Below are 27,459 nucleotides of genomic sequence, written 5' to 3'. Positions count from 1 at the left end.
ATGAGAAAGGCACTGGGTATTTTTAAAAAATCATGATCACGATTCTAATAACAGAGGTGCTTCCCTCATCAGCACAAAAGCTGAAACTGAAACAAAACAAGGAAGGTTAACATGGCCCCTGTGCCAGCATAACATGCAAATCTGCAAGGTATTTTCTACAGTAATGAAAACTAATTTGCTCCTTAATCTACATTTTGCCGCCCCCGGTCTATACCTTAAGGATGATTCTCACTACGCTGTTACCATAGTTATGTGACTGCATAAGACGTCCTTTCTAGAAAGTGAGCTCCAGTGACTGTTTCTGCATATCCGCTGTCTGCATGAGCTATCTCCACAAAAACAGCTGCTCCGCTGATGCGGTGCCCATCTCTCTTATGACTTACAACAGAAATTCTCAAAGCCAAGGCTTCTGAATTACTGGAATTCAGGCGAGTCCATATATACGCCATACCCCTTTATCTATTTTTGCTTCTCAACATAAAAATAGTTCAAATGGTTTGTTTTCAATTGTGAGACGGAATTCTGCCCGCAGTGACTTAAGCAGCCAAGTGGCCTGAAAGTGGCCTGGACAAAAAGAGAGTGGGGAGTGGAGGTGGTGGCGGGGAACAAGTGGACTCGGGAAAAACGGACTTAGCCTCATGATTCCCATCTGTGTGTGAAAAACGTAAAGCCAAAGCCGGTTTTCGCTGGCAAGAACGCGAACCACAAAGGGGCCACGCAAGCCAGGCTCCCAGCACTCCCCCACACGCCCCTGCCTGTGGAGACACATTTACTTTGGAGTGAGGTAGAGGGATGGAACCACGTTTAGGAAGGACAGAGAATTAGGCCAAAATGACTTCTGTAGAGGCAGTGAATGGCCTGGTTTCCAGCCAACAACAGGGCTGGGACATGAGCAGCCAAAGGCACCCATGTGAGTCTCCAAGGATTCCTCCACTGACGTCCTCCCCGTCGGGCTCTGACAGCACAGGGCCAGGTGCGGGCCCGCGCTGCCCCACCGTCGCGGGAAGGGCCCACGGTGCTCGTGGGAACGCTTTCCCCAGGCTCCGGCTCCACTCTCTCAGCTGGCCAGGGACCAGGGACACCCTCACGCGTTCCCAGCGTTCTGACTTTAGAAAGGAATATCCTCCAAGATTCTACACTACCGGACAAATGTTCCTCCTCCAGTTGTATGTTTAAGAAGTTCCAGGACCGCAAGAACCCATTCAGTCCAAACCTGACACTTCATAGATTGTGAAACTGAGGTCCAGAGACCTAAGGTCATGCTGCTAATCTTAGTGGCAGGACCGGGCTGGGAGCCCCTGGGCTTCTAATGCCTCGTAGCACAGACCACTCCCCTCTCAGCACATACCTTTTTAGTCTTTAGTCATATATATATATATGTGTGTATATATATATATATATATATATATATACACACACACACACACACACATATGTATTTCTTGCCCCTTTTCATTCTCTGTCACAGATTACATTTCAGGCACTCAGTGCCCCATATAATGGCATCCCGATTTACACAAAGCCGTAAACAACAGGGAGACTAGGGGAAGGCTGGTAATAGATTTCCACCAGGATGTGCCTGACCTGATTTTTTCCAACCTCAGTAATTAGGAAGGCAGTGGGTCTGCAGGAATTATTCATACACAGCAAGAGCCGCACACTATACATTTATGTTAAACATGTCACATCCGATTGAAATCATGCCTGCCAGCACCATAGTCCAGAAACACACTTCCCTAACAGCCATCCAGGCCTCGCCAGCCCATTAATACCTCCTTTAATAGCAATCTTCCATAGATTCAAATCAGGGACGCTCCACTGCACTAATTGCTCTGTGTTAGGTGAGCATCATGGATTCAAAAAAATTAATAAAATAAAATCCCTTCGGGCCATTCCCCTTGAAAAACAACACTCCAACTACAATTCCAAGTCAAAATTTTTCACAAATACAAACATGGACATCAGTTAGGGATTTCTGAAACATTATCATGTTGTCATTTTAAGTTGGGTTGTTGCCCCATCTTTTTTGTTTGTTTGTTTGTTTGTTTGTTTTAAAGCATCAATACCCCCAGGTCATCTTGTCTAAAATTAGCTTAACTAGACCCAGCTCAGTGCTCCGTGGCTGGAATCCATGATGGCTACAGGAGTTAAATAACCATCTTGCTATGATTCTTTGCCAACAGTTCAATTTTTACCCCTAATTATTGGTGATAAAGCATCACATTAGTTGTATATCACTTAATTTATAGCAATTAATGATTGATTGGATAATCACTGCATTAATGATTGTTCAGTTGCTGACACTGGGGGCTCTTCAATCTAGAACACACACTTTCAAATCCACACTGCTAACAGAATAAGCCATCCTTTTTGCATTTCAAAAGAGAAAACCACAGAGTTAGACGGTGGAAATGGCTGTGCATTAGGGAGGAGGCTTGGCTTCAAAGAGCCCTCCTGCACCCTCCGCCGGCCCAGAAGTGTGCTCTACACTTGCCCTGAGTAGACGTAACCCCAAAATGTTTACCAAGGGTCTGTGCATGTGCCACCACTTCCCATCATGGAATCCAGGCTGGGGCTGGCAGGTGTCATTTGTCCACGTTTTAGAGGTGAGACATGCAAGGTTCCAAGAAGCCAAGGTCATTCGCTAACTGGTGGGCTTCCTGACTCCAAATCGAGAGTGTTCTTTCCACTTCCCCAGTCTGTTTTCAGACTGAGCACAACAATGACTTACTACGAGGCAGGTTCCTGGCTGACAGTCCCACTCGCTTCAAACACACAGGTGGCTGTTGTGTGACTGCTGACCGCTGCACATCTTTAGGACAGTGCTACTCTCTATACTCAGAATAGGAAGGAAAACTGGATCAAATGATTAGACTGAAAAATTCCATCCTTAGAGAGGTGGTACAGTGCACAGGTTAGAGCCCGGGCTCTGCCCTCAGTGAGAGTCAGTGGAAGAGGCAGGATGCACATCTGAACTTGTCTGGGTGCCTTTTGGCAACCTGCATGAAGGTTAACTTATCTGCAAAATGGTGGGACGGGGCGAGGGGGTGGTTACTTACAGTGTCTATTTCATGGAGTGGGAATGACAATCAAATGAAATAATGTAGACAAAGCTCTGCTGCCCAACTCTTTTCCACATCGTAGCATACACAGAAAACGATAGCAAACTGGTATCAACAGATGAAGCTGCAACTGTCCCTGGCTTCAGCATCCCCCAGCCCCACCAGGCCACCCAAGGGCTGTGGAGGCCAGTACCTGTGCACCTGTGGGCCATTCACGGCCTGCCCGCTGGGGAGGACAGGTGTGACGCACAAGACCAGTGCCTGGCATGCAGCTGGAGCTGAATGAAACCTTAATAATAACTGAGAAGTAGAATGGGAATTGTGACACATTCTTTCAGGGTCAGTCTGGCTCCTTCTGAGTATCTCTAGCTGCACTGGCCAATAGGGGAGCTGCCAGTCACCAGCTATTGAAATTCAAATTCATGAAAATTAAATGATATTTAAAATTCAGCTCTTCAGTGGGACTAGCCACATTTCAAGTACTCAATGGCCATATATGGCTAGTGGCCACTGTACTGTACAGCGTAGACACAGAGCATTTTTATTCACACAAGACAGCACTGATCTATAGGAATACTGTCTGATGATACAGGGTTCCTGAAATCTCCAGTAGTGTTAAATTTCCTGAAGGCTGGGCCTATAATCTCAAGCAACCTGCGGTCAGTGGAACTCTGGACAGGGCCCTGCGCATGGCAGGGACCCAACTACTGACTGTGGGAGTGATGGTGGCGCAGTTCCAATCACCACCCTGCTTGTCTTGCTGTCACTTGAGGTAAAAGACCTGGCTCCTGAATAAAAGAAGCCCAAAGAGGGCCCATTACCAACGGACATCAGAAAGGAAGTCAGGAGTCCCATTCCAGTGGAAAAATAAATAACAAAAATTTTTAGTAAAGATTATCCATTCCTGCACAAACCCCCAAACTACATGATCAATAGCTGAGAAAATGCCAATTATCCAGGCCCATTTGAAATATTATTCATCTGCATCCTGAGCAGCCACTAATCAACAGTACAAATTGTGAAATCGCTGTTTATTTATTTTCAGGGAGGAAGCACTCCCCATCACATTTAATCAGATAGGAACAGCTCAATTTAGGGAGTAAATAGAACAAACACAGGGATTTTTTTTTTTTTTAATAAAATACTAAGGATCCCAAAGAAAGCTCAGAAGAGGTTGCTGGCACCTATATCGATTCCAAGATCAAATCAGCCCAAGTACCTTAATAAAGCCTGTCATTACACACTCAAAATGATACAGACAAAATTATGCTTCAGGTCAAAAGAGGATCATTTGCTGGAGTCGGGAAAGAATTTTCCCTTCTCTCTTTACCACTGAGCAACTGGTAGGATGCATTTCTGAGTTACTCATTTTCTGTCTCTGAGTAGGTACGTTGCTGCAATGAATGAATGAGAAAGTGGAGCCTTATTGAAGACATCCATTTTACGTGCTCATTTTAAGTCTGTGTGCGTTCCTGACTGCCCAGCATGCCCACCAGTGCTGTGAAGACACAGTCCCACCGAATCATAAAGCCCTTGGTGAATGGGATTTAATTGAACTGCTCTCAACAAACCTTGCCCTAAACAGGCGTGAGGATTAGAGAAACATATATGGAATGTCAGGCACAGAGCTTGTACTGTGTTTGCAAATGATGGCTACTTTTTGTTGTTTCCTTAGTGCCCTGAGTGCACAGAATGCAGGAAACACATGCACCAAGTACCATATGCACAACCCCACTAAATCCTTCTATGTCGTTTCCCTCCCCTTCTATAAAAAACTGGCAACAGCTTTACATTCATATGGGAGGACCCAAAGAGAAACTGACACTAGTTTTCCTCATCTTATGTAACTAAACTAAAAACAAAACCAAAAAAACCCCTCCTGATACAGAGTCACTACATGCCAGGCACCGTCCCAAGCTGCCCATATTCAAATATCCCTCACGGCAATGCCACCGACGGAGGTGCTACTCCAGTGCTCCTCTCCTGTGAGAAAACTCAGGCGCAGAAGGGCACCTCGCGCGAGGTCACAGAGTTAGGAAGTGGCAGAGGTAGTATTAGAAACCAGGCTCCCAAACTGTGAAAACAAAGGATGAATGGCCTGGAAGGTCACTCAGTCTTCCAACTGTGTCCATGAAATCCTCTTCCCCAGTTCACTTCCTCTGGGCACCTGTGTTCAACTGCTGTCTGCAAAGAGTGTTCAGGTCTCATCTGAGTATTACAGCCAAGCCTGGGATCCCGACCCACACGAAGTAACTGGGGATGATCCTCCCCACACACTCGGGGCCTCCCAGCATGGACCGCATCCCCTACTCCCTGGTCCTCATCCAGTTCCGAATCTTCCTGGGGGGCTCGGCCCCGTCCCTTAGCACTAGCTCGAGCTCAGGCCTCTGGACACCACAGAGCCCAGTTCAAAAGGGGACAATGGGCAGTGCAGACAGTAAAATTCTCCCAGTGTGCCCTGTCAGTCACTCAGCGGCAGGGATGCACAGGACATGGTGTGCCGGCCCCCTCCCGATATTTGGAAGCTATTATGCTGCCTCTCGAATTTCCTTCTAGGCTGAAGAGCCCCAATTTCTTCAGCCTCTTCTCAGAGGCAATATTTCTCAGCCTTCAGTCATTTTCATTGCTCTCCCCTGGCCTCCCTCCAAGATTCTGTATCTTGTTTAAATAGTGAAGGCCGACACTGAACATGATTTAAGAACAGTCATGCCTGGAAAAGTAACAAAGGCCCAACTAAAATGGACTCCAGAAGGTAAATATTTTCTCAAAAAAAATCAAAGTATTACAATATTCATAATGAAAGACCGTAAGAATTAGGTTGACCAAATAAAATAATTTCTGTTGCTTGTCATAGCATTTCCTTTAATTACTGTGGTGGTTTCTGGGAGACTTCTCTGTCCCGGTAAGACTTTGCTCCTCCTCAAAAAAACCCTAAGCTTCTCTTCTCAGTCTCAGCAATTCCTTCCCTCGATACCAAAATCCTATCATCTTGAGAGATGTCCAGCCCCTCTTCTCTCAACACCAGCTTTTCCAGAAATAGCATTTCCTTTCCTGACTTCTTCAATTTCTTCTGCTTTTGGGAAGCCATCCTCCTGCCTGGCTGCACGGCCTGCCTCCCCTCTGGGTGCCATTCAGGGGCCTGGGGAGGAGGCCGAGTGTGTCAGGGGCTGCCCAGGCCCCACTGATCTTAAGAGACACAGCGGAGACACCAGTCAACTTCTACATGGCAAATCTCTCCGTGGGGTTTGGGAGCAGGGGGGACAGGGCACTGGCCCTCCTGTGGAGGAAGAATCACATCAAGGGCAAAACCACAACAGAGAGGTGGCGCTAAAGAAATGGGACCTTGGAACAACGGAGCCGCCAGCAGAACCGGACTCCAGGATGCTCGATAAACAAGCTGGCTTTGGGCTCATTTAAAACAAGTTTAAAAAGTTGTCAATATTACATAATAGGAGAAGGAAGGTGACCGGTGAAAAAAGCAAAAAAAAAAAAAAAAAAACCCATCTCCCACCGCACAGACCCAGCCTAGTTACTGTGGGTGGATTAAGGATGTGCCTGCTCCCTGACTTGATGGCCTCACTCCTGTGTTGGGGGGAGACGCACCGGGGGCTGGAGGGCAGCCCCGCACTCTACCTGTCCACTTGCTCTGGTCCTTCTCGCCTCCACCCTCCTGGTCTTTAGCAAGCTCCTCGGGATCAGCAGCCGCTTCACTGGGCCCTTCAACATCTTCAATGGCTTCTTCTGAAAGAGAAGAAAAACAAAATGTCAAGGATTAAATAAAAGCAGACAGAAGATGAAGGACTCTCGGCTCCTACTCCAGAGAAGTGCCAACCACAGAACAGAGCCAACGACTGTCCTTCCTCTCCTCCCAGCGGCCCCTGCAAGGCTGACGGCACCACAGATACACCGAGGTCTGGGTATGCAAGGGGGACCCTCCTGCCCTGCTTGTCAGTATGAGATGGCAACTTGCTCTAGACATGTGGACAGGAGGTATCTCCAGATGGATGCTGAATGCCTCATTTGAGCTTTTCTCATTGAAAAGCTAATCCTGTTGAAGAAATAGCTCCATCTGAGTTCCTGAAATGCACACAAGTCTTTTACACTTGAAGATGTGAAAGGAACCCCATGTTTGCTTCGTGCCTGGTTCCAGCCACGCTGCGTCCCGACACCAACGAGACTAGATCCCACCTCTCACCCCGGCAGGGCCTCGTGGTGCCTGTGCACAGGCCAGGCCACGATGGGAGAACTGTACGGTCATTCACATCCTGAAGAATCACAGAATATCAGCGATATGACTTCATCACTGTGAAGAGGTCTAGAAAACACACTTCTGTGCGCATGCCAGGGACCCGTGGAGAGAAGCTGGTTTTGAAGAGAAAGGGAAAAGAAGCTGTAACAGAACCATACACTTTCCTTTTGAAGTCATTCCATTCTTTACCCACCACAGGCTTAAGACTAACCAGGGAAACTCCCCCCAGCTCAGCACACACTGCTTTAGTGAAGGAAAAAGAATGATCATTTCTAGCATTAGGTTTAATGGTGAAGTAAAACACCAATTGCCCAAGTGGGGATAAAGAGATATTCTTCCTGGCCCTTTGGATCATCATCCAAAACATTAATTAAGAAGGGTTAAATGAATGAATGAGGCAGGCAAACCAAGGTGAGTTCAGAACATCATTAGGAGACTCTGAAGAGCACACCTTCCTGGGTGAAGAGACTCTGGAGCCCAGCCCCCACCACCGTCACCGAGGCTGGCACTGGACCAGATCCATGAAGCCAAGGACGAGGGTCCAATCTAGGACCATGGACTGGGGATTCTGTCCAGTGTCATCCTAGGTGATTCCAGCCCCAACTCTACTTTTCACCATTTCAAGGTGTAATACCCTCCAACTCTCCAGAAAATAGAACCTTCCATCTCACAAAGGAAGTAAAAAGAGATCAAAATAAACTGATCTCAGAGGGTTTATAAAACACTTGAGGAAGAAAGTACCTATTTAAAGCCAGATTCTCCTAACTCTTCCCCAAAAGACAATGGAAGTCCAAGAACTGACAAACCAGACTAGGGGTTAGAGAATATTCTTTCTCCATTACCATCAGCAGGGGATGTTCGACACGGTCACGGGGAACACGGATGAGAGAAGATACTGCTTATTTTCCTCTCCAACTAAGAGCCTTCCACATACAATTTTTTCATCTCCTGTTTGTCTCACTGCCTAGTACAGCTAACATCAAGTCTCCCCAAACCTACCCTTAGTTCAGAGAAGAATCAAGCAACCATGCTTTGAAGTCAGTCAAATATACAGCACCATACTAAACTATACACCCTTTAGTAGAGAAAGAAAAATTATACACAAAGTGCTAGTTGAGCAATAACAAGCGAGTTACACAGTGTGATATATGTCCCATCTTAATTATCTCTAGGCAGGATGCGCAACGCACATTTTTGGTTTTTGATAAAACTGTTCGATGCTATAATGATAAAATCCATCTTTGAATGGTGATACTAGCATTCAATCGATATTATTAAACTGGGTCTACCCAAAGTAGCTAGGTCTCCCCAAAGTAGCTAGGTCTCTTAAGATATACTCATCTGCCCCAATGCATCCTGTGATACAAAACATCTGTAAGTATCCATACAATAATCACATGTGACTATGCAAAGAGAAGGTTCAACGGTCCCTCCTCTCCAGCGTGAGCACAGGCACACACACACATTATCACCTTAGACAGAGAGAATCTGACACCGACAAAACAGGGGACACCTCGATGTGATGAACGGTGTCTGAAGGTGCTATTCTCAGAGGCAGGAAGAAATTTACCCACTGGGAGGCCATCTCCAGGGCCAGTGCCTCTCTCCTGTGAATTATGTGGGCTGCAGCCATCCCAGCAGAGTGTTAAGAACTCACGGTCACTCTGGCACTGACCTCAGTTCTTTGAGCCTTTCCAAACACATCTATTCAGAAGACAGAGACTGACGAAAAAGCACATCATTCATGCGATGAGCAAGGAAACCACATGGTGCTTTGTGACTACTCCTGGAGGCCTCATTCTATGAGCCTACTTGGGTCTTTGCTTTCTTCCCTCTCTGCCCAGCTACAAGCAGAAAAGTGAAGGCAGTTTTGTTCCAGTGAGAGGGCAGATGATAGAGGTTAACTCTGGAACTTCTTTTTCTTCTCTCTCTTTCTACCCCTCTCCTTCTTTCCTTTTCTTCTTAAAGATTTAAAAATCAAGTCCTCTTCTTTTTGAGTTTCTAGGTTTAATATTATCATTTGTGACTCATTCACCAAAGAGCTGTTATATGCTTGGTGGAAGAAATGATTAAGAAACTCCTGCACAAGCCAGCTTCCTTTACAAGCAGATCATGTCCTCACCCCCCGCTAAAAACCAGGTCCCATTCAGCCAAGCAGGCGCTTCCCTGCAGTTCTGCGTGTGACCTACAGGTGTCGCCCTCTGCATGATGAGGCCTGGAAGGGCAGCCGACTGCAGGAGGCAGACACTGTCTGGGCCGCCTAACCTGAGCATGTGGAAATAATATACGTCTTCAAGTCAACTGTCTGGTCCTGGGGAAATAAAATAGGACATTCATAAGCAGTTACACCATCTGTCTTTATACCATCATCATCAACAGCAAGGGTAAAAAGAGCTCTTTAAAATGGATAAAAGCCCAGACTGACAGTAACCAGAAAACTGTGAGCTCTGAATACCAATAAAGGTAGAGAAATGATTAAAAAACAGAGATACAAACTATGAATTTGTCTGGACAGCTCGGAGCCACAATGCCTTGCAGGCGGGGTTACGTTTTATTGGTCCCCAAAGCCTCCGGCAACCTCACTCACTAAGACCTGCGCCTCGGGCACCCACGGGCAGGGCCAGGGTCCCCCTGCACTGGGGACACATGGGAACCACAGGCAGGATGGCACCCAGCTCTGAAACAGAGCCGCATCCACACTCTGAGCTCCTGGGGCGGGTTATCCAGCCCGCATTCCCTTTAGGCATGTGTATCTGATACTCAGAGCACAGAGCAGAGGCAAGATATTATCCCTACAGATCACAGAGTGTATCACCCCCATCCTGTCCCCTGAAAAGTCAGCGGCAACTGGCCGGGGTCATTACAGAACTCAATTGTTTTTTCTATAATATCAGCTACTGACAGATGGTGGGAACACGTGAAGACCTGATGGATGATGATCCAATTTTATCGGGAAAACCCTGTCTTTCCCTCAGAAGATGAAGTTACTCTCCTTCCCTAAGACATGCAACAACAACTGCACCATTTTTAGGGCCAAAAAAGACAAATCAAAACCATCTTCTCCCTGAAGAGCTGAATGCTGTTTCAGAACCCAACCAGAACACACTAGGATGCCTCCTCGGTGCAGCCAGACCCGGGCATGGAGGTCACCTCTGCCCCACACGCCCTGCCTGCTCTTGGCAGGAGGCAGCGGGCCCCACCATCTCAGACAGAAGGTCTCTTCTTCAGAAGACCCCACACGAGGCGTCTCTAAACTCCACTCCAGAAACAGACTTCACGGATACACCCCATAGTAGCCCTCAAACTAGGGCCCCTACTCCTGCTCGGATGTATTTCCATGTTAAAGGGTTAGGGAAATAGAAGCAAATCTTGAATAATTGTGAGGTCCCCTTAGTGTCCCTTCTGCCTTCAACTTCCATGTAAAACACAGGCTGAAGACTTTTAAAAAAAATCTCCTTCCATCCACCTCCTTTTCACAACTGCCTCTCCCAGACAGCACTTCCTATCGCTCACCCACGTCTTTGGTTAAGGGCAAAGCCCTCAGGTGTAAGAATTTCTGCAGATAATACATTCTCAAATGGACTAGGGCAGCTTGGGCTTTGGGGTTGATGATACCACAGCACCAGAAAATTTCCCTTCAGTCAAGGTGGGTTTGCTCACCGCCAATGCAAATGGTTCTCATTACGTACCTTATACTTCCCATGTTGGTGATGGTGACTGTGTGTGCCAACTTGGCAGCCCCATGGCGATCTGCAATAATTTTATGAATAACCTGGAAATGGGCTGGTGGAAGGAATACCAGGTGGGGGCATCACCACGAAGTCAGCAATCACCACCACCTCACACGAATCTCCGAACATGTCAGTCAGGAAAACGCGCCAACTGCTAAAAAACGATACTGTTCACTTAACAACCAGGGCCGAGGGCTGTGCTCGTTGGGTGTGTTTTACAAATCAATTACAGACTTGAAGAAGAGGAGATCATCAGTGATTGAGATTCATCCTAACTGTTCCTAACTTCATGGAGACTAAGTCAAACCTTCTCTCAAACCTGACAAAACCCGCACGGGGCCTTGATGATAGAAATTTGGAAATTCTACTCAAAACCAGGATGTCTCTTCCCAAGGCTCAGGAGATCGTGTTACTTAAATAATACACCAATCTGGGATCCCCGAAGAATGAATTTGTTCTTTCCTTTTTCTTTGGGGGGAGCGGTGTTTGAGGGTGGAGGGGAGTGAACTAAAGTGTGTTTGCCTGTCGGCAGGCTCGAGAGCTGAGAAACATTAGCTGTCATGAACCACAATCAAATCAGGTTTGAAATATTTAGCAGTGGCTTGGAAAATGCGGCGGGGTAGCTCTGACAGGAGAGATGTGCACAGACACCCACTTTCCATTATAATGGAAATATCAGGCCTGCTCTGAATATGTATAACCCAGAAAAATGTATTGATTTTTCATTCGGCATTAAAAAAAATGAAATAGCCTGCAGCTGTCAAAAGCCTTTTGTTAAAAGCTCATCTTTCCTGGAATGAGGTTTACCAGAAACAAGTTTTAATTGTATATTGGACCTCTTCTTTGAAAAACAAAATAACCAGTCTGCTTACTTTGAAGATAGGGTTAAAGCTTTTCCTTTCTCCATTTTCAACCTAATTAACCAAGGATAACCACTGAAGCAGGCGGGAAAGGCCCGGCACACGTGGGCCAGCAGGAGGGACATGGAGGGTGGCAGCCACTTTGGCTGGATCCTCTGTGGTGAGTAGCGGAGGGAATCCACGATTATGTCTTGTCCTCTGGTTCCTGAAAGTCCAGTGCCAGTGCTGGGCTCTATGGCTACAGATTCACCGTGGGACACTGTGGCTGATCGGCTGTCCTGCAGCCCTGGCCGGCTCCACTGGAGCACGAGTGCAGAGCACCCCAGCTTGCCCAGTCCTCTCACCTCTTGTTATCCAGAGGCACCTCTAATGGCTGGACATATTCTACAGAATACGCACGCTTTATTTTGCAGATCCCGGTCAAATCAAATCCTAGATGATGGCAAAGGTCTAGACTGCTTATTTCAAATAAGATCCAGTGCATTGAAATTCTGCGACAAGAGAAACTTGTAACAGGATGTGATCTGCAGTGTTGATGGACAGACAGGTCTGCTGCTCCAGCTCATCACCTCTAGTCCTGTCTTCCCTCCACAAGTCATGGAGGGAGAGGTGAATGGTGGCGGAGCTTGTGGCCGCGCCCACAGGGGTGGGCCACTAACTATACCATTCTCCCTCGTGGCATTCTGGCAAGTGTGCTCTCACTGAATGTGACCACAGGTCCTAGGAGCAGGTGACCCTCCATGTGCCCTGGGCTATTGCAAATGCACGGTGACTCCCAGACCCAGGACGCAATCATCTCCTCCACGACATTCCCAAACGCATTTTCTCAAATGTCGACACCATGGTTTTTACTCCACAGTGTCGTCTTTCCAACCCTGACAACATGGCTTTTTGAGCGACAGTACCACAGCCCCAGAAATTTTTCCTTAAATCAGGGTGCTTTTTGCTTCCCACCAATGCAAACTATTGATTTAACACACGAATCCTTGGACTTCGCATCTCAGTAAAGGTGACTGCACGTTCTCACTATGCCCACAGAACAGGGAACTTACTACCTGGAAGTTCTTTGTGGGTGATCATCTGAATATTATTTTTAATTGCTGGCAAACCTTGTCTATTTCATTTTCTACGTTTTCACAGGGTATAGATTAATCAAGGAAAAGGCGGAATCACAAGACGAAGGGCCGAGGATCCACATCAACACTAGGTGAGCGAAACATTTTGAGACACAATGCTCAGAGTCTAGGCGGGAAACCTTCCAGGTGAGGATGAGGGTGGGTGGGAGGGCAGAGCCGGCAGGGGTTCCGAGGCTGGGGCATTCCTTTATTCATCAGAAGTGTCCTATTCTCCCACCTTCTCAGGATAAGATGCCTTTTCCAGCAGATGCGAGACCTCCGGGGCACTGACAGAACCCAAGGCACTTGGTGGAACGTATACCCTCTGGCTGAGCGGCTGCCTTCCTGCACTCCCGCGGGCCCGGCCTCTCCAGACCCTCTCCTCAGACCCTCGCACCAGGCCTGGGGGCACAGAGCATGGGGCAGGGAGGGGTCAGCTCCCCTCCAGGTCAGCCTCATCCCAGGCAAAACTTTCCACGTCGTCACACGTCTAAGGTCTCCGCCAGGCGAGGCCACTCTGCTGAGGACCCTTCTCCTCCAGCTGGAGTGAACAGTCAGGGGTCAGCCTGGTGGCCCCACAGGGAATTTTTTTCACTTCTAGGGCATTTAAAAAAAAAATGTGACCAAAAAGCTAACCAGCTGTTTTAAACACAAATGCCTTCTTGAAGGTAACAGTTGTAAAAACGAGTTTCAGTCCTCCAAGAGGTGAGAGGACGTGAGGACGCAGAGAAGATCACACACTCCCTCCTCCAGTGACAAGTTCTTTTTCACAGGGACCCTTTCAGTGATCATTTTACCACAAGAATTCCTTTTCCCACAAGAATTCCTTTTCCCACTAGGAGTTCATTTACCAAATACACCTGGGGCCGCCGCGCCTGGGGTTTCTGGACAGAGCTTGCCTGGTGGTGGAGGTGCCAGCCTTGCACGGGGCCGCGGGGGAGACTCTGCAGGAAGACCCAGGAAAGCCCAGTGCTCAAGGAAGCGGCCCCCTCGCTGCCCCCTCCCCGACCTTCTCCCCCGCTCCGGGCTTTTGGCACCAGGCTAAAAGAATCAACACTCTGAAGGCAACTCCGGGTATTATTAAAATGACTAATTGGAGAATAGAGACCATTTATGCTTTTGTATATTTGAAGATCTTGCCACTGTTTATAGAAACAAGAAAAATGGGGCTTGTACAGCATGAGGGAGCCTGGGAAGCCGGGTCGGCTGCAGCCTGCGAGTGCAGCCCCTACTGGAGAAAGCCGGGTCCAGCAGACCAGAACGCAAGCCTGGGGGAGCCCCTGCATCTGCCTTTTGCTTGGCTTCACCTCTAACTTGAGCATCGACAGGAGAGCATCTTTGGGGTCCAAAGAGGCCACGGCCTGCTCAGGCCTCCCAGAGAAGAGTCTCGCTCCCAGCGGCCCTCCTGCGCAGACAGCACCGCTGCATGGCGAGCGGGGGTCCTGCCGCCCTTCCTCTCCCGGGCAAGGCCGCTTGGTCATTTGAACAGTTCGTCGAAACTGTGCTGGAATGAAGGGGGTGGGTGGGGGTCATGAGAGGGGAGAAAGGGAGGAACCGCCTAGAGCCAGTATTGCAACCAGTTTCATTTATGTGTGTGCTCAGCACAAGCACCTGGGCCGCCCCCTGCAGAAACGCAGAGAGGATGAAAGCCTGTGTGCGGTGACAAAGCACAACGGGAAGAAATATGTCACTGACTCGCCTGGTGGCTATTCCCAGGAAGATCTTTTTTTTTTTTTTAAACAACTAAAAGATGTGAGTTCCAGTGTGTAAAAAAACACAAACCCAGCCCTGAAATGGTTTCAGAATCCACGCTACACCAGAAACCCAGCTCCATCCCAGAACTCTGAAGTACGCTGGATTCAGCGGGGATTAATTCCCCGGGATTTCTATGGAGCCACGGCTGCTGCTGCTGCTACTTCCACACACGAAACGTAAAAAAGGCAAATTCCCCAAGCATGTTTGTAGCGGAGCGTGATGTGATTGTGTTGTCATTTATGGGAAATAATCGCAGGCCCGTCTCTCCCCTTCCCCCCCCCCCATTTTCCAGTCCAAATAACCATGAAAAATTACACTTCAATGTCAGGGCGACGACAAAGGAGGCGCACTCTCTGGGAGCTCAGCGGATTTGCAGGGGTTTTTCCTTTCTTTGGACAAAAACTACCTTCAATTGTACTTCATTTAAAATGTGATCTAACAAATGCATTTTGACAAGTTCTTTTCTCTTTTTCTCCTTTCTTTCAAACAGTGTTTTGCACAGTTTAACCTCACACCAAACTGGAATGTTCTGGAAAGAAGAGGCAAGCGAAAGAGAAGGTCCTTGAAACCAAGAAGAGTGGTTCCCCCCACCCTTCTGTTAAATACAAAGTCGTGGAGAGAAAGGATGACTCTAACTCAGTGTGCTGCTGAGAAAGAGAGGCAGGCAGGGAGTAAATGGGAACGTCTTGACGGCGGAATGTCTGAAAGGCAAAGGTGGAAAAAGCCAGGGTGAGTAGGCGGAGGGTCCTGATGGAGGAAGAGGGGCCTCACATGCTTACTCATCAGAAGAAACCATTTTGTGGATCTGGAAGCATCGTCTAAGGTGTCTGGATGTCCAGTCAGAACTAGTTCATGACCATGTCGGGGGTGAGGAAGGGAAGCCTCCGATGGGGTACCGCCTACCCCCCTAGTCCCTCCTCCTCTATAAAGAGGGACTTTTTTCAACCCAACGGATCTGCCTGAAAGCTTTTTAACATTCCAGGTGTGAGGCCTGAGTAGTCCCTACAAGCATCTGTCTTTCAGTAACACCCTGTGTGAAATAAACACTGCCAGGCTTCCACAGTTAGAAGGCAGAAGACAAGACAGATAAACACACATGAGTGATAGAAAGAGTGTAAATGAAAAAAATTAACAGTTTCCATTAAAGAAGTCTGGTATCACCTTCTGAGTCAAAACTGACTTGGCTTGTCAGAGAGATCTTATGCTCCATGCAAAAACAAAAACAAAAACAAAAAAACCCCCCTATGATGCATTTTCTATTTTATTTATTTTTACTTGGAAACTGTTGGAAATACATGGATGAAAAAACAAAACAAAACAAAAACAAAAACAAAAACAAAACAAAACAAAAAAGCCCAAAGCCATGGCAGGCCTGTAAGTGTACTTAGGCATTTCTATACAAATGAAGGTGTATACAGGAAATGCACAGGATAGTCCAGAAGTGGTATCAGATGACGGTGATTAGGACCTAATGGTCTAAGTGAAACCTTGCAGGAGGGCTCTCCTAAAGGGGGCACCAGCACTGATGGACACAATCTGCGGAACGACAGCAAAGAAGGAAGGTAGGGGGTGGCCCTGCAGACGCGAGGTGGCACAATGAGCAGGAGACACAACGTGACAACACCGAAGGGAAGGATGGACTATTTGGGGCGAAGACAGGCAAAAACGGGAAATAAAAGGGGAAAAGGTGAATATTTTTGTTTCTGGGCATCAAAACAAACAGCACATAATGAAGAAAGATAAAACCATTACTCCAGGGGTCTGAGTAACGTGACAAATGAGGGACTCGAGTTTCCAGTCCCTTTGCAGCCTCACTCTTATGCCCACACAGTCTGAAGGGTCTCCGGCTTGTGAAGCACAGGTCGCTGGCCAAAGTACCAGTCTGCTCCCATCCGAGGGCTGCGGCGCGAGGGGCTGTCAACGAGCTTCACTTTGCACGATCATAAGCCACTTCTATGCACAGCTGGTAAAACAAGCTGATTCATAAAAACAGCACAAAGGCTTACGCTTTCCAAACCAAATCTGGGAACAGACGTCAGGCCAACTTCAGGCAACGCTGCACCCAGAAAAGCACCGGTTAAACCTGACCGCCCCTTGGCCAGACCCAAGCATGTGCAAAGGTCACTGCATACGTAACAGCATTGCACATTCCAGAATGCAGCGCTAGAACCTCATGTGAACCTGGAGGTGGCCCAGAGCAGAGTCTTACACCCCCAAGCATGCCCCGGGGTGGGGGCCCTGAGGTGCCTACCACACATTCACAGCGGCTAACAGCCTGCCTCTGCCGGAGCACTGTCGGTCACACCAAGACATTTAAAAATGTGCCCCCACGTGGAGAGTTAAAAACCCGGTCAGTCTCAAAATCATCAAGTCCCCAAATGCACTTCAGTCTGAAACAACTAGGGAGCAGAAGTAACATGTTTTAGTGGACACTTCTGGGGAAACTGCAAAGAAAGTGAAGCAGGAAGCTGAGATATGGAGAAAATCCAGAGGTTTATGTTCAACAGCTTTCCTAAATTAATGGGAGGAAAAGCAGATGGAATTGCTAAATTGTGGTCTTTTTTAATGTGCACCTTGTATAGCTCTTCTGTGTTTAAAGGGAGAAAGGAAATTCTTGGATCTTTCTCCTCCTTTTTAGAAACTTCCAAAGTTACACCAATGGTTGAACACAAAGCCTCTATATTTTTAAAATTTGGACCCTGTTGAATGAAATGGTCCTTTTCTAGGGTTTAACAAAATGCCACCACTCCTACCACAGCACTCTAACCACACTCAGTGATTTTAGCTACAGCATCCCATCCTCAAATCTCCCAGAGCTACTAACTGTATCTTAGTCTCAGCCTCAGGACCCTGTGGGCATTTATTCTGCTTTGCCTCCCGTAAGGGATTTCGTAGACCTAGGAACAGGCTAGTATTCCCTGAAAAGCAAGGAATACATTACACTCCCCAAATGTATAATGCAATGTATCTCAAGGCACAAAAACACACAGTCATGACCACCAAGGCAAGCAACTCACTTAAAGAACTTAAATTCCAGACTCACACCCGTTCTCTTTAGTGGTGGGAACATTCATAAACAACTAAAACATGAAACCAAAGAGAAACTAGTGCCATGAAGGGAGAAAGTCATCAAGAAGACAGGGCAGAAAGGGCGATTCTATGACACAGAGTTGGCATTTGGGACAGTTAGGAATAAGGGAGCCAAAGAAGTTGTCAGCACGCAGTCAGACTCTAAAGAAGCCATGTTGGGTGTTTAAGCTCTTCTGTGTGCACAGTGCAACTGGAGAAACCCCTCAGGGGAAATCCTTAGGTCAGAGTCCTCCCTGAAATTCCAGAAGGGGAAGAGAGAGAAGGAAAGGAAACCTGCACCAACTAAAACGTTCTGCTTCATTTTTTAAGACCCAGATTTATTGCAAGGAAGGGAGTAACACAAGCCAAAGGTGTGACTGAGAAGTAGGCAAAAAAGCAACGCGATCTTTGAGACGAGACTGCCCAATGATGAGGAAGAGTGAGTGATTCCTCACTTACTGAGCAACATCTTTACATAAAAAAGAAGGAAGAAGAGGAGTGAAGAGGAGGATTTAGACGGTAAACAATGAGAAACTCGCCCCCCCCCCAAAAAAAACCTAGGTAAGAGTGTATCTTAAAATTAAATATATATTATGGCAGGAAAAAAAGATCAGTTTCTGCGAAGAGATAAGTCAATGAATTAACTCAACTACTAAAAAACTTTGGTGACAGGTTGGGAAGAATAGGAATTGTGCCAGGAGAAGGGAAATGACATAAAACTGAGCCTTACAGAGAAATAAATTAAAGAATGGAGACCAAAGCCAGAAAGAAGAATGGGTCAACGGACTAAAAATTGAGATCTATGAAATTGAGCTGGAGACAAATAAGGTGGTGAAATCAGAAATTTTTTTGTTTTAGAAAATCTAAAAGGATATAAATGGAAACATATAAAATACACAATAGGCAGGGTAGTCCCAACAAAGAGAAGGCATAAAAGTATAGAGATGAGTTAAACAGACTCAGGAAAGAGAAATAATGGCTGTTTGCAGCAACCTGATCGTCAGAGGGATCTGGGGAAGCTGAAGCACCTCAACTCTGCACACCCGGAGACCAGGGCCTAGGGGAGGATTCTAAGAGCACGCAGTAAGGCAGCCCAAAGGAGGGTCTCCAAAGGAGGCTGGGGGCTCTGGCAATGGAGGAACCATGATCACAGTGACACTCAAGCAGCCAGATAAGCGCAGAAAGGAGGAAGGGGCAGCCTGGAAGGTGAGGCCTAGCTCCCTGCTCCCTGCACACTGGCTGCTCAGCAATCTTCCACAATTAAAGCTGTGATATTGAGGCAATCAGATTCTAACAGTGGTGCCATGGTTGTTCAAAGCAACTTCTAGTCTTCCTTTACGTTTGGAGACAAAAGACAGCGTGGAATAAATGGGCTTACCCAAACCAAAATGAACCAAAAAACCAGCCCCTAAAAACCCAGATATCCATGTTTCTCAGCAAACAGTACCCTGTTAACTTCCTGCCAGTGGCAACTTGGTACCCCAGAGTAAAACCATCACATCAAAGGCAGAACAAGCCTGCCTCTTTCTCTCTCCCTCCCTCTCTCCTTCCCCGCCCTCATATACTTACACACACTCTCTCTGCTCCCCCCACTTCATAACCTTTCTAGAAGAGGGGGATCCCAGAAGTGCTGCCCCTAAATGGCTTGGGGTGGTGCCCATCAGAGATACTCTGGATCCAGGGTGAGGTCCAAGGGGCTGCCACAGCCCCGAATCCCTGCCGCGTAGAACTAGGAAAAGCCAAGTAATTGCTTTTTCCCCTTCCACTAATAAGCTTTTCAGCAGAGGAAGAATTCAGCTTCCTGTAGTCAACAGACCCTTTTTTCCCTGCCTCTCCTCGCTCCAAATAATCTAAAGTGACTGCAATTTCAGTCCTGGCTCTCCAGCATTCAGCTCCACCGGCTGAGGTCAGAGGGTGTCAAGTGAGGGCTCTCCAGTTCTCTCTGCTCTGCCTTCACGCCACCCAAGCTTCTCAGTAACGGAGGCAACCTGCCTCCCCAGCCCAGCCGTCCGGTGCATCTCCAGCCCATGGCACACGGTGACTTCAGTCGGGAGTCCAGGAAATGTTTTTTAAGGCCCAGAAACACTGGGGAGAAAAAAAAGTCTCCCTGCTGTAAACAACTGATTAGTAATGACCAGCTTCAGATGCTCTGGTGACCTGAGCCACTAATTTCCTGGTTTTGAGAAAATGCATTACAGTAGGACTCTTTTGTGTGTGTGTGTGTGTGTGTGTGTGGTGATTAAACCATGTGGCTGGTTGTGCGGTTTTCAGTTTAGTTTTAGGCGAATAACTTTGGTTCCTAAATTCTTTCTTAAGATCCTTCTACGCATCCGGGGCGTTGGTATCTTCAGGCCCGGCCTCGCATCAGCTGCCGGTGGACGGCTCCGGAAAGCCACCCCTGCCCCCTCCTCCGCCTCATTTCCCAGATGAATGAAATGCGATTTCAATTAAGAAGGGCAGCACCAGAGCCGCCCCTTCTCCGTCTTCACGGAGATCTAGACAGAGAGCGCAGACAGAATGGAAGGTGAACAAACAAACGGACGAAGCGAGATGGATTGAATGAGAGAAAGAACAGGTGTGTGAAAGGCATGGGGGGCAGGGGTCTGGCAGGTTCCATCCCTCGGGGTGATGACGACACTGCAGTGTGGAGTGTGCAAGAGGCTCCAAGAAGGGAAACAGAGGCAGGTCTGGGGGGAGGTTCTGGAATGGAAGGAGGGAAGAGGAGGTATATCCAGGTAGGAACACGAACACCCACCCCCAAACACGCATCTCATGCACCCAGAGGAGGTGGACACTTACTTCTGGCTGCAGCCAGGCCTGTGATGGGAATTTACTTCCCTCAATTATGTGCTCTTGTCCCCAGTCTCAGTTCATCAGCACAGTGCAGCCAAGTCAATGAAAGGCTCCGTAATGAAGGAATCACATGCACGGCACCACCTGGCACCTGTCCGCTAGGCTGGGGGGCTGCAGCCACATCGGGCCCAGGATCAAGCTGACAACCCCACTCCTCCACCTCATCCCCCCGCCATGTGCTCCCATGCTCCACATCAGGGCACCCCCATCCTGCCCCAGGAGCGTTTGGCCTGGGTGCCGCTTTCTTTGACATAATCACAGGTGCCCTAATTGCAAAGAGAAGAAGGAAAGGGCTAGCAGAGTGGGACTGCTCAGTCCAAAATGCCGGCTACTTTCCTGTACTCCTGTCTGGGTAAAATCCTTCACTGCAAAGAGCCAAATCATGAAAGTCAACACCAGGCACCTTGAAAGCCTCCATCTGCTTAAGTTCTTATTATCTAATAATGACCATAATGGTAGTAATACAACCATCATGCAACTGAAGCAGAGACTGTAATTACTCCCATTTCACAGATGAGGAAAATGAGGCTGAGAGGTTAAAATACTGGCCAAAGCCACAGAGCTGATGCCAAGGTCCACGCGTTTATTTAACTAGCTCCCTTTAGAGTCGCGGTTGTGGCCTCCCCAGGAGAACTTGTGCCATCTGTCCACTCGCCCTCTCACCACTCATCGCACGGCCACGGAGCACCTGTGCTGGGCACTGACTATAGCTGTGAACAAGAAAGCTAGAGGCCCTGCTCCCCAGGGGCAGGGGTAGGAAGGAGGTGGGCAAGTAAGGCAGACAAAAGGCAGCTAAACAAGTGGACGGACTTCCAGTGAGACGCTGATCAGGGAGAAAACTAAAGCAGGGATGGCGGGAAAGGCACCCCAGGGATTATTTCACAGGGGAGACTCAGGGAGGAACGCAGAGAAGTGGGAGTGTGGGCACAGAGGTCTTCCAGGAGGAGAGGACCAGCAAGTGCAAAGGCCCAGGAGTGGGAGGCAGGCAAGACCGTGAAAGAACAGCAGGTGCAGAGCGGAGGAGGGGCTCGGAGATGAGCTCAGACGGGTCCTGGGTGCAAGTCTCATTGCCACTGTTGGACACATAAGGTTCTTGTGTGAAAATCAGAATGAGGGGCTCCCCTTTCAGCACCTGCCCTGGGCAGATATGGCCCTGGACTCACCGCCCTGCTTGTTAGGTTGAATCTGGGATGGACTGGGCCCTCGCTCACCCCCTAAGCAGAGGGCTGTCCCCTGTGGGGACAACCTACACAGCCTGCATGGCTGCCCTGGGAGGGCTTTCCGACAGAAAGTCTACTGTATTTCCCTAAGTGTGCACATGTGTAATATATAAATGCACATATAGATCAAATCTCCTTAAGCCTTTCCCTTTACTGGGGGGTGGGGAGGAGCTGACCTTGAGGTGAGGAAGTGCCAAGAGGAGAAAAGGAATAGTGACTATCCTTTGATGTGATAGTAAGTGGACAGTCCTGACAGCCATACACCAGAAGCACCCTCAGACCATCATTATCCAAAGCATCTCCCTGAGAAGGGGAAGGGATAGCGCCAGGACAGGGTGAAGGACTCAAGGCTCAGCATGGCTGCAGCTCCAACCTATAAATTCACCACCTACCATTCCGCACGTCCCTTCTCTGAACCCATATTGCTCTTTCACATCAATGAATTTCTACACACTCTGCAAACTTAATAACCATACAAAGCTATGTGACTTTGGCAGGACTGCTATTGTAATGCTAGTTCTTAGTACAGGATGAATTTGGGGAGGTGGGTGGGCAGTACTGTTGTGGAAAAAACTCTGCTCCACTCACCACCACATAAAAGGTGTCTCCCCCTAGTGACCACCACCGGCACACCACCCTCCACTGTCCGGGGGCTGGAGCCAGGTAGCTAGGTACAGGTAGACTGGCATCACCTGTCCCTTCAGGCTGTATTTGGCCCTGATCCTCAGCCAGCCATCTCAAAGGACCCTGGGAGCACCAAGACAGAATCAGAGGTCAGGTGTGCAAGTGTTCTGGGCTTTGCTATAGAACATTAATGGGGGAATCCAGAGCACCTCCAGGGTAGTTGGTCCATACACTGTTTCCATGGCTAGAAGACAAGAGGAGCTGGATCTGGACCAGAGGGAGACAGGGAGGGACTTGGAGGAAAACAAAAGAAGTGAAGTAGGGGCAGGTGATGGGGGCCTCCTGGAGGAGCCCCTTACAGGGCTGCCAGGGATGGACCAGAAAGGCACGACCTGAGGGCAGAGCAGTACAAGAAAGCATGAGGCAGGGGAGGGTAAGTGATGGGTGCAGACCCAAAGGCCAGAAATTGGGAGGTGAGTGGTACAGGATGCAAAAGGGGGCCAAATCCATCAGAGCTTAAAATGAACACTAACTCGAGTTTCCAGTGATGGGAAGACTGAGGAGGAGGCTGGGAAGAGGGAGCCGTCGCCCCTTCTGCACATCATGCCATTCAAGTCATCATTGGGAGAACTGTTTGGGGGGAAGGGGCCAGAATAATGACTGGAGCCTTAACTTGGCTGCTGCCTTTTACAGTACACTTCCCAGAATAAGCTGCCCCAAGACTTCATCCATCACCAAAAAAGGCAACTATAAAAACACTCGTGGCCAGCCCCTTCCCTCACACCCGCACTGTCATCCTGCCCTTGGCTGGGGTTGGGGGGTGGGGGAAGGTGGCTCAGGCCAGGACTAATTGCTCTGGCTGACGCTGTCGCTGTGCGGTGAGGGGGCCGCTCCCTGCGCTGTGCAGTTAGGAACTTCCCAAATCATTAACCTTTCTCGGAGTGCATTGTACTGGGAGGTGCTCCCTCTGCAGCCTATTCAGGAGCCCTATTGATCTGCCGCACACTCGGTGCCTTCAAAGTTGTTTATGATCAATATGTAAATTGCCCATGGCATTGATCTAGTATTAATTTTCAATTAGGGAATCCACAAGGGGTCTCTGAGGGTCAATACCTAACAATGCAGAGGAAACTCCGCTGAGGAGTATCGGGTATGATGCTGATAAAAGCTTCCCTAAGCCTCTTACTCAGTACTTCCAGGCCCTCAGGACTGTCACCTTTGCTCTGGCAGATTTGGTTCCCTCCTAAATCAGACCCCTCTGGCCGCCTCCCAGGCTCGATTTGTGGCTGTTGCCCTGTATGCACCCCCCACCCCGCCCCCACAGGGACACTCCCTGGCCTGCCTGTGCAGACCCCCAACACCCACCCTCCTGATCCGATGCCCCAGGACATGCCTCCGTGTCTCCCCATGCCACACCCAGCCCCAGGACCACTCTCTCCCCCAGCTCCCCAACCACACATACCTTCTTCCTCCCTCTCCCTCGTTTCTGCTTAGTCACGGAACGTCACCTTGGCATGCTGCCATGGCTAGAGCTGGCGAGCTGCACGGTCCCCAGAAATCTCAGGCAGTCAGGCAGAGCCGCCGGGCTGCCAGGTTATGCTTGGCAAACAACCCACTGATGTCATTTCAAAAAACCAGGGGGGAAGGAAAAAGGCACAGCTTCAAATCATCTGTTTCTCCTTTCTTTCTTCTAGCAAAATTTTTCTTCCTAATTGAACACGGAGGTAGGGGGCTGGGGGGATGTTAATTACTTCACCACTTGTTCATGGTTCCCAGAAGAGGCCATGGCCCGCCCTCCAGGAGCGCAGGGCAGTGCGTGTGAGCCACTGATGGGGGGTGTCCCTGGGGACAGCGTGCCCAGCTGGGACTGGAGTGACCCGGGGACTCAGTCATTCCATTACAGCCCCTAACAGCCCCTGAGAGACTCGCGTGGGAAAGCTTTGTGGCCAAAGGAGCTGGAAGAGGAAAGTGCGTACGGCCCTCCTCCCAGCAGGTACAGGGGACACAGCTGCGCTCCAGCCCGGGGCCCAGCAAGGACTCCATCTGCCTTCTCCTCTCCACCAGGGCTCTGAACGCTCCCGGTTTTCCTTCTTTGCATCATTTGAAATAAACCCTCCAGAGTCTCAGGTTCTCTCACAACCCAAGACCCTGCTTGAAGACCCAACTCCATCCTGAGTAGGGTGGTTGCCTGGCCCCTTTCGGTGCCGTCACTCATGGCGCAAACCAGCGCATTAGCTAGCCGGGCTAATTGGTTTATGGATAACATTAATTACCATGTTGCTCATTAATGGATGAAATCTTTATTGGTGCCATTGATCAGCAGACTTGTTAGCTGGCCTCCTAACCAATGGCGGATGTAACAAGCTCTCTTATTGGCATATCAATTAATGCAATCAATTCCTGGCCAGCGGCTGCCATTCGCTTCCCTGATTGTTCAGAGTCAGGAGACAGAGCCGTGTCAAGCATCCCTTCACTTAGAATTCCTGGCTCTTGACTGACCTCCAGGTGGTCTCTCTGCCACTTGGGGCTCAACCATTGAGACCAGAAAAAAAAATTGCACCTAGCCTCCCGCCCGCCGCCCTGCTCTGTCTGAAAATCACCATTCCGTGTGCTGTGGTGACAAAATTGCTACAGTCTATCAGGACATGTAAGTTAGGAGGAAAGGTGTGAGGGGCTGGGGACTGCTACTGCAAACAGGAGGACTGCAGGAATCAGGAGTTTCAGGACTAGGCACTGACAGAAATGACTGAGCCCGAGGCAATGAGGGACCAGCCTGAAAACACAAACCACTGCCCTCAGCCCTCTGCTCACCTGGGGAAGCTTTCTCAGACCTCTCAGGCCCCCGATCCACAATCACACCTGCCGACCACACCGAACGGCATCCTCCCCACTCAGTGCCTCCAACGGACAGGCTCTGTGTGAAAACACTGCTGCCCATCTTAAATCCCAAGGATGGAAAAGGACTTGTCACACAGAAACCAACACCCCACTATCACCACCGGAAAATTTCCATATACAAGTGGCGTTCTAATGATTGTCGAAATGCACACAATAAACTGGTTCAACAGCTCTAATATCACTGTCCAGTCACAGTTGGGGAAAAAACTTCCCTGAGCAGCAACATGTCTTTGGTTAGGTGGTCTCAGAAAAGGCTCAGGGGATAGGGGGTGTGGGGTGAATCCACAGAACCATGGATTCAGAGCTGACCCTACCGATGACTAGCGACCACCAGGGCACTGAGGCCATCGCAAAGGGCATGAGCTTTGAGGGGGGACGTGGGGAAGTCCTGACCCCCAAGACATGCTTTAAAAGGATTAACTGGAGTTTGCCTCAAAAGGGAGCAGTTTGAAATATTATTCCAGATTTGTTTCTAAAAGCCAAAAATAAATTTAAAAAGGGAAGCAAATCACTACTCCACTCAGTGGTGTAGTGCTATTAATAAACTTTGCAAACACATTTAACTGGAGGAGAGGGAGTACAAGCAATGAGAAGTGGTGAAAAGCAGGTGGGGGGCAGGGAAGAAAGCAGCTTTTGGTAGAGCGGTGACAGAGCACAGGAAGCCGGCGAGGCCACAGCTAAGGGACATAATTCTCAGAGCTTGAAACCATGGCTCAGGGCTTCTAGGATAAACAGCAGAAATATTTCCTCTCATTTATAAATAGAAAGTGACATTTTTCCACGTGGACCACCAGTACCTCCATCTTCAAAGGACAAAGGCGAGTCCTGAACAGACCATGGCAAGAGCCAGACAGAGATGCCCCAGCCAGGCGACACCCTCTGAGCAGTGGAGACTGACAGACAGCAGAGAGAGCACAGGCAAGAGGCCGCAGAGGAAAGGCCAAGATCTCTTCAAATTGTAAAGTCAGCGTGCAACACAGTGGTCATCTGATTCAAGTGACAGGGAAATACTCAGACAGGGGGCCCTTCATCAGCCATTCAATACCAGTGATTTTTCCAGCAAGAACAGCCTTAGGCTCTTCCCATGGCAAGAGTCCCAGTACGCTTCTAAGGTAGATTTCTATAACACAGTGGTGTCTGAGCTGCTCTCTGGGGAACCCCGTGATGCTGCAGGGGTTCTCCAAACTTTGACTCTAGTTTCATTTTAAGTTGGCTATTAAATATTGTTTCTTATTAAACGCTGTAATAATAAATATATTCAAATGTGATATGTGCCAAAAGTTAACACATTGGAGGCCAGGGCATTACCTTGGATGGCTAACTAGTTTTTGTGTAGACCGCCAAGTAAAACCACTTCTGCCAGTTAGATTACAAGATACACTGCTAAAAACTGTTACCTTCTGCAACTATCTCCTCATGAATGAGGATCTGTGTAATAATGGCACCAAAACAAAATACATAATCAAACCAGCAGCTTAGTCTAGACTGTTTAACTACCTTCTATAAACTCTTACTTTTGATCAAAATGCTGATCAACTCTGCTTTATGCTCATTTTTTTGATACAAAAATGTTACAAATCTGAACTACTAAAATAACTATAGTCACAAAGCTTTTAAAAAATTATACAGTGGGTTCAAATTAGATTTCTTCTTTTTAAGAAATGGGACTCCACTAATGAAAGTTTACAAACCACTGCTCCACCTGATGCATAATTCTAGATCAACAGAGGAGGGTACTCTTCAGAGAGCCTCTCTGGGGAACAACATGGAAAACTTGCAGTTCCTAATAAGAATGAAATAAACTCGCAGTTCCGAATTGACAAACTACTCAGATGCACATTTAACACTCCAGTAGCACCCACCACCCCGGCCTGAGAAAGACAGTGTGGCAAAACAGAGTGAGTTGTACCGTGGTGTAATATTACAGTTGACGTAAAAGTATTGCTCTATGCTGTGAATTTTCTTTACAATAAAAAAACTGTACACTGATTATACTTCAATTTAAAAAAAGTTTAAAAAAAGT

The 27,459-nt window shown here is 48.3% G+C and overlaps 1 protein-coding gene and 1 non-coding gene across 2 annotated transcripts in view; one reads left to right on the top strand and one right to left on the bottom strand.

Annotated features, from left to right (window-relative positions):
* Positions 1-27,459, bottom strand: part of ZFHX3 (zinc finger homeobox 3) — a 300,481-nt gene that overhangs the window by 36,934 nt on the left and 236,088 nt on the right. The window contains 1 exon segment of the mRNA XM_032486653.1: positions 6,696-6,803. Within this exon segment, the coding sequence (XP_032342544.1) occupies positions 6,696-6,803 (108 nt within the window).
* LOC116666186 lies at positions 57-163 on the top strand. Its single transcript, XR_004323029.1, has one exon. It is a non-coding gene; the product is annotated as a U6 spliceosomal RNA (small nuclear RNA).

Source organism: Camelus ferus, chromosome 9, assembly GCF_009834535.1.
Source record: "Camelus ferus isolate YT-003-E chromosome 9, BCGSAC_Cfer_1.0, whole genome shotgun sequence".
In the NCBI taxonomy this organism is placed as follows: domain Eukaryota; kingdom Metazoa; phylum Chordata; class Mammalia; order Artiodactyla; family Camelidae; genus Camelus; species Camelus ferus.
Note: the sequence above shows the minus strand (reverse complement) of the source record. Positions and strands in the feature narration are given on the sequence as shown.